General features: G+C 42.0%; 1 protein-coding gene across 1 annotated transcript in view; it reads left to right on the top strand.

Annotated features, from left to right (window-relative positions):
• The first annotated feature begins 573 nt into the window (after positions 1-573).
• Positions 574-8,274, top strand: part of si:ch211-158d24.2 (multiple epidermal growth factor-like domains protein 9) — a 38,203-nt gene continuing 30,502 nt past the window's right edge. The window contains 2 exon segments of the mRNA XM_008417353.2: positions 574-1,257; positions 6,721-6,925. Of these exon segments, the coding sequence (XP_008415575.1) occupies positions 633-1,257; positions 6,721-6,925 (830 nt within the window). The 5' untranslated portion in view covers positions 574-632.

Consider the following 8,274-nt stretch of genomic DNA (forward strand, 5'->3'; position numbering starts at 1 on the left):
TGTGTGTGTGTGTGTGTGTGCGTGCATGCGTGCATGTGTGTATTTTTATTTATTTATTAATTGTTATATTAATTGTAGTCTTTTGTAGCAGGGTGTGTGTAAGGTGTAAGGTGTCTGRGGGAAAGCCAAACCGTTAAGAGGAAGAATCTAGTTATTTCATAATCCAACAGATTTTTAAAAAATGAAATACAAAACAAGCACAAACAGGAAGGATATCAACTAACTGTCAAATATGACTAGTGGAAAAAGTATTTATAAAACAAGCCAGAACATGTCATTCCTCTGTCACAGCCAGTTGGGAACAACCTTGTGACATAACAAATAAACCTGCAGGTTTAACAAAAGACAATAACTAGCGGGCCTATTATTATAAAATACAAAAAAAATAAACTGATAAATTTATGAATGAGGATATTTAAATGACGATGTTGGACAGTGTAGTAGGGTCGTTTGATAATCCTCTACACGTTAAAACCATGCTAAGGGATTGTCCAATCAGCAACTGAAACAGCTCTAAGATACAGCCCTCCAGAGCTCCTATTGGCTGCCGAGCCCGTCAGTCCCTGTCAGCAGCTAGGTTGCAGTGAGGCTGTCGGTAACAAACAGCAGCGATACACCGCCGGGGGACATCAATGGTGGAGTACGCGTTTATTCAGGGCCGGGTCTRAGGGAGACCGTTATCGGGGCGTATACATGGAGAGCTGAGAGCGAGTATGAGCTTAACGTCCTCAATGATGTACATATCCCCAGCCCTGCTACTCATTCTCTACGGATATATTGGGTTTTCGGAATCTGCCCCTCGCATCAGTCCCAGCGATGCGTCACCTATCTCCAGCAGGAAGCCCGGCTCAGGCGGCTGGGACGCCTTTCGCACCGGCGAGCCTCGCGCTGCTTCACCCGGGACCAGAACCTTGTCCGTTCCTCAGGCTGGAATCACATCCCACCCGACAAGCCCCGGCAGCCCTGGCTCTGAAAAGGCGACCACCTTCCAGCCTTCAACAACGGACCCGACAACCACCACCAGTCGCACCATTGCCACCCTAGACTCTGGAGTAATCTCCCCTATTAAGGAGCAAATAACAGCCCCGAGTTCCCGGCTGACCTGGACGCGCAAACGCTCCACCGATGCTCAGATATCACTTTTTAGCCCGGAGAAGATGCTGCAGACCATGGTGTCCATGGTTTCCCAGCACACCACCAACGATGCCTGGGCTGCAAATAACGCTGCGTCTGTTACCTCAGTAGAGAACAGTCAAGGTGAGCGATCTGGGATGAGTTGCTGTTTTTTTTTTGTTTGTTTGTTTTGTTTTTTCAGTTGGATTTGTGTTGCATACAGTAACAAACACGGCGCCTGTGTGTTCACTGACTCAGGCTCAGGCTGCTGGAGGCTCGCGCTGTCATTTTGACGCAGACAGCGACCATAAAAAGATGGCAACAATAGGCAGACCACCAGTTTCTACGCTGCACCCTTTCACATCACAAAAGCCCGCTAAATGATGCATATTCCATTTTCACAGGGTGCATAGTGCAGGTGCTTCTGCTTGGCCTTTGATGTAATTTGCAGGCCTTTTTGTTAGAAGATGAGCCACACACTCCAGTGGGCTGCAGGAGGAGGGGGAGCTTTGAGGGGGTGGATGGCGGTTCTGATGCTGCTGCTCGGTAAAACCTCTCTGTCCCTTCAGAAACCAAATGCGTCTGGAGAGAAAGCAGGAAGGTAGCAGCGATCAGCTGCTTCACCCTGTCTGGATTGTTGTTTTGATGGCATGTTCAGCATCAGAACAAGGCCATCCAACCAAAATGGCCAGGCAGGCTGAAGCCATGAATGAGCAATGACAGTGGGGCCCCTCCCCTCTCACACCCCGCACACATCCCACCCTGCATGTGAATGTGTTGTTCTGTCAGCAGCAGACAGATGCTGAACGCTTTTGAACCAGAATGGCTGTAAGAGAAAATCCCACCTATCTTTTGTCTTTTTTATTATATGGCTTAGATTTATCCAATTTACAAGGAGGCTTAAGCATACAGAAGTGTTTTTTTTTTCTGTTCTTGCTAGTCTAAATCTTATCATTTTAATCTTGAGATTTCTTCTTGCTAAGTAGTATCCTCAGCCCTGAACAACAGGCCTTTTAGCCATATTTAGCCATATCGTGTTTCTGTAATGGTGTTAGTGCCTTAATAGCAGTTTGTTTTCTTCCACTGTGCTTTTGTGAACCATTCCCTGTTCTGATCGACTGTTTGGTCTAAATAGATGGAGATCTTAGCTAATGCGTAAATACCAATGCTCGGGGTCAGTTTGCCCATTCATGCCCCCATTTTGTACCCACATGTTGCCATTTTATCCCAGTCTACTTCCATATGACTCCTAACAACAGTTGTGTCCATTGTGTTTCAGTTTATTACTCTTGGTCATTAATAGAATTGTAATAATTAATTAGGTTAATCGTGATGAATGGCCAGTGGTGGGAAGTAACGAAGTACAAGTACTTTGTTACTGTACTTAAGTACATTTTTTGAGTACTTTCTCCACCACTGTGAATATGAAACCATCCTCAACTAATTTAGTAATCAATTAATTGTTAACTGGGGTATAAAGACTCAAAAAGGGCATTTGCTGAACAACAACATACTCAAAGAAGTAATTTATCCAAAAGTGTACAAAAAATATTTATACATGTTGCATTTAAATTTGTAAAGATGTTTTATCCAGAACTCCTCAAGTGGCATAGCAAAGCAATTCTGCCTTATTTTCTTATTTAAAAAAGGAATAATTTTTTTTGTTTATTTGCATTTCAATCTATTTCTAATATTGTATAATAAGTATTAAGTGGTTAAACAAAAAAAAAAAAACCTGTGAAATGTGGCAATTTTAATAATCAACTACTAAAATAATTGTTAGTTGCAGCCCTAGTCAGTAAGTACTTTGATGAACCCTAGAAATAAATATTCGTAAACATGCTCAAATTTAGTGTATTTTAATTCAGATGTACATTTTTGTGAGGCTCTTATATCACATCATGTTTCCATTGTTTGTGGTTCTGAGCCCAGGTGGAGCCTGTTGACTGTCCGTAGATCTGACAGATTGACCCATGATCAAACCACAATAACTGGATGATATCCTGCTATATTTTCATTGCAGTTATAAAATCAGCTCTCTTTACTGTACAATATAGACAATTTCTTAAGATATCTCATTGGTTCTCAGAGCAGTATGGATTGACCTACGGCCAGTAAAACCGCCCCTGGTGACGGCTTCAGTTCAGAYCACAAAARATCCGGTACAAAACCATCAAAATGGCCATGTGGAAAAGRCAAAGTGACCAGCACTTAACTGATCCCAGGTCAGATTGTAGYAAGACTTACTGSCCTCAGTAGAAATCCAGGATGTAAAGATGCCAGTGAATTATTATTGAAGACAGTCTGTCTATTTTCTATAGCTACTTCATCCTGTTTAGAGTYGCAGGGCTGCTGGAACCTGGCRCAGCCACATACCTACTGAAAGCTCAGTTAGATGCCATAGTGAAAGACCCAGCTGCGAGCCCACAGTGACCTGAGCCACGCCGTCATGTGTAGAGTTTGACTGCRCTTTGAATTTGAAGGCAAATGTGCCTCTAGGGATTATTGAGAAGACATTATTAGTTGGCACACAAAACAGATTCACACTTGCTGATAATCTGTTGGTGTTTTTAGTTTTGTTTGCATTCAGTAAATATATTTTTGGGATTTTGAGGCCAACACTACGGTCTTTTGTATGTTGTTACCCAAAGGTAATTTCATSGCTAATKACTGTTGCCTTATTTTTTTTATTCTAGCCATTTTTTTCCTCGAGAACTTTGYTAGTATGCAACATTATAAACATAATCAACAGTAKAGTTATTAAAAAGCGAGATAARAAACTAACCAAAAACAKGTTGGTGCTGCTCAGTATGATACTTTGTGGTTGGTCACATTCAGGAGAATGTTTCCACTGTCAGTTGGACTGCCACTGGGCAGACGGTGTTCAACACAAATGCTTAACATGGTATCATACTAATGCAATGACTAACGTGACATACTAACAGGTTTCCCMCAGTGTATCATGAGCCTGGCAGACCACCAGTCTCTTCTTGCCCCTTGCATTAAGCTAGGTTTATAGCTGACGCATTGAACTGGACACAATGGGGTGTGCATCAATTATGTTGTCCCCCCACCTGCCAGTTGGCCWCACATGCTATTGTTTACAGCTTATAATACCTGCTGGTGCACCTCTGAATTTTTGTAACTTAAAGATTTTTAATAGAAAAACATGGGCTGCTGTTGGACTGCCCTAGTACTTAGCAGGTTTTCTCGGGGAAACCTTGCGCTAGTGTAATGAAATGAAAAAGAAATGACATCAGACTTGCATATCGGTTTAGTAGGACACTCATTCACACTGTGATGAAGTGTGTATCTTGTGCTTGTTACAACCGTGGCATTTTTCTGTCCCCCAATTAATGGACTATGTTGTGTGACAACAAAAGCTCCACCCTAACCGTACTGTCCCAGCATCCTATGGTCCTACACTTGAAGGGTTGGAATGGCCGCTTTTTCAATGGAAACAGACAAAATAGCTTATTAAACCACACCGACCCATGACATACCTCTCAGTGGAGACGAGGCTCTACGTACCAACAKATGTATTATTTCCATTTTACTGTCAAATTTGATTTGCTTTATATGAAATATGGAAAATGCTTGCTATAGTAGCTGAACGTTTTGTGGCGAGTGGTTAGTGTTATCWGTGGGGGGTTGTTGTGTTACAGTCAGCTTACAAGACAGGAAGGAGGTGAACTCTGCCTCACTGCAACGCACGCATCCAGTCTGATCTGCATCAAACCTGTTGTGTAACTTTGGAGAAGCACCTCCGGATTCCCGTTATCCACCTGGAGGAGCTGGAGGTTGAGCGGGAACTGTAGTGGCTGTGCGGAATGAGACACATTCTTTGAACGTCACACTTCTTCAGGGGTGATCACAGGCGACAGACCGTTAGACTGTACTCTACAGACCAGCATAACTGCCTTTGTTACATAAACGCACAAGCTGCAGTGGAACCAGAGTGTAATCCAAAATGGGATGCCTGAGCAACATTCCACGAAAAATTCTGATGTTTTTTTCCACCTGAACTGTCTGACTTCTTTGTCTGCTCAGCGCAGAATGAAGACAAACAGTGGCGCCTTCAGTTGCCACACCTAACTTGACATCAGATAAATAATAGATTACCCCTCTGTACTCTAAAGGGTTATCATCGACATGCCTGACATCATGTGTTCAGGTTCGATCAACTCGGTTTGATCRAACATATATCTCTACATGGGACTAGAGATTATTCTTTACTTCAGAAAAGATGCAAAAGCAARTTTTACTTTTTGATTTTTCAGATGAGGTTGTGAACAATAAWGAGTTGTTGCTCCTTCCTCAGTCATACTGCACTTTGCTCTCTCACTGGGGCTGCCAACAGCTCCATGACATTTCCGTCATGTTCGGGTTTAGTCCATTGCTGTTTCCAATTTTCCTACAGATATTCCCCAAAACAATGTTCCATTGTCACTAAAGGTGGAAATATTAAGCAGCGTTGCTCAAAAGGAATGTAAGCCTGGTAGCTAACGCCAGCATTGGACTGTACAGGTTTATGAAGTATGCTGGATTAACTGCTTCCCTATTCACTGTTTACACCAGCCTCACAAAAAAGATTATATCAAGAGGGCGGGGTGCTGGCTTGCTGTTATTATAGCAAGACTTAACAGTTCAAAATATTGAAGAAACATCATTTCAGCTTGAATCTTTTGACCTCACAAATAATTTGATTCTGCTTTTGACCACTCCTTTCCTTTTTCAGTCTGATCTGAATGAAATRGTAAACTCACCTCTCTYATTGGGTGTTTTTACGTGTCGATGTTCTGCAGAGACCTGGTATAGAGCATTTGATCTGGTTCAAATTAGGGATKTCTGCCCTGTTTGGGTTAAGATGAACATTCTAACCAATCCATTCACTTGCATTGTGGACACGCTCAKTAGCTAAAAGGGACTGTGCTCATACAGTGACTTGAAATCTAAAATTCCACAGTGTCAGCATATCATAAGAGATGTGTTAATACTTAATAATCTGAGCCAGGGGGAACATATTTATTGAATAAAATTAGACGGAGAWTGGAGCTGTGATGAACCCCACATGTTATGTGTATTTGCACAGATTTATTGCCAAATAAAACAAAACAGCTCACTCTGCAAAGTCGAATATGACAGTTGTTACACCCAGGCGGACTATGACTGATCCAGTGGAAAACCAAACATGCAAAATGTCCCATTATCAGACTGATGTTCATGAAAAAACCTTATTTATGTGCTGATGATGGTAAGCAGAATAAAGTAAAGTTGTCCATGTTAAATGCTGCATTATATTCTGACTCTTCTGTAAATCTGTAACAATCTGTAACACRAAAACTGTTTTCAAAAAATGCCTTGTTGTGGAATACTGTGTGGTGTTTCACTTCTTTAAAAAATGTTTGRGTTGCATTGTTTCAGATCTTCTCCATACTGGTGCTGCATGTTTGGGTRTTTGAACTTATTTCTGTGAGGCTACCTGCAGCTCATRGTGCAGCACTTTATAATAAACCAATTTCTGCCTCTTGTCTTACATCAGATATGATATTGACATACTTTGTCCTTCTTCTTTCATTGCTGATCTCTACCCTCCACGAAAACCAGAGGTGGCGTGTAACTGCAGCAGTGGCGCTGAAGGAATTTCGGATCCAGACGTATGCAACCARAGCACTGGTCAGTGTTCCTGCCTGCTGGGCTACACGGGCCTGCAGTGTGAGGAGTGTGAGGAGGAGTACTTCACCAACGGCACCAGTGGCTGTCTGCCCTGCTCCTGCGACTCTTTTGGGGCCGTAAGCCCGGACTGTGACAGGTCAGGATGCTTTTCTTTCCTTTAACCCGAAGGCGTACTTTAGCTTTAGCAACATTTGTTTTTGCCGAGACCTCAGCAGTATTGTACCACATTAGATTGTGGTACAATTGACCACAATCTAATGACAGACTGAACTAGATATGAAGCACCTAAAATATTATCCATATTTGTATAATTTTTAAAAAAATATGTGAGACACACAAAAAAAAGCTAAAGTGAGCATTTATTCATTTCCAATGTGTCTACTTTGACTCTTCATGTCGGAGAACTGTTGSTGTCCATCCCAGAGCCTGCATGTGGGACGTTGGGTTGGGGTATGTAAACTTGTGAGCCCACAGCAGACCTGAACACAGCACCCTGAAAATGAATATATGCACCAGGGTGTTTTGTTCTCATCAGCGCTTATTGAGCCGCAACCCATAAACCCCCCCCACCAATAGTTACCCCCCCCCCCACACACACACACACACCACCAGAGAGCCATTTGATAGGCAACTGAATGCTAATATGACTGTTTACTATTCAACCCCAAAGGTTTATGTTCTGCAGGTGGCTGGGGTGGGGGTTTCAGGACCACTCTAACAAAGGTTCTAGTAAAAAGGGAACAACCTTGACCTTGATTTTTATTTTATTGTGACTGAAGATCGTTGTCAGTTTTATGTTGCTGTCTCTGTTACCATTTCCTACGGTTAGCAGCTGCTATCCTTGAATCTAAGCATYCAGTAAAAATCACTAAGCTGGCTTTATCTCTTTGTTTTCAAGGCTACAAGGAGTAAATAGTCACACCTGCAGTAAATAACTTTCTTTTTGTATTTTGAGGAACTACACATTAGCTTTCCAGCTAACAGTTGGTGAGCTTTCCATAGTGTACATAATGTACATAATGTAAGTTGAAACATTAAATACTATGTTACCAACATTACTATCTCAGACCTGGGCACATCTAGCACTTCAGATGTCCTCAACTTGCCTGCATTAAATTTTAAAATCATATTTAATTCGTTGTGCAAATTAAATACTGCAGTTGTTTGGAAAACCTGYTTTTAGTGGAGAGCAACAGCTGTATGCAGGCTCTGCACCAGCAAACAGGTGGAGGAGTTATCCTATGAGGCTTTGTTCACCCAGCAGGTCTTGATGCTCAATTCAGATTTTTTTTTATTTTTTTGCTGAAATCCAATGAAAATTTTTGATGACTGAATGAGACTGTGTGGATAGTTTATGTCCCCAAAGTGACCCACATGCACAGCACAACGTTAGACGTCACACAGCAGAGCTTTGTTGATGGAAATAACAACCAGTCAGTATGTGAATAATGTCAAACCTTTTGGCCTGTTGGTATGTTTTGGTAT

Source organism: Poecilia reticulata, linkage group LG9, assembly GCF_000633615.1.
Source record: "Poecilia reticulata strain Guanapo linkage group LG9, Guppy_female_1.0+MT, whole genome shotgun sequence".
In the NCBI taxonomy this organism is placed as follows: Eukaryota; Metazoa; Chordata; class Actinopteri; order Cyprinodontiformes; family Poeciliidae; genus Poecilia; species Poecilia reticulata.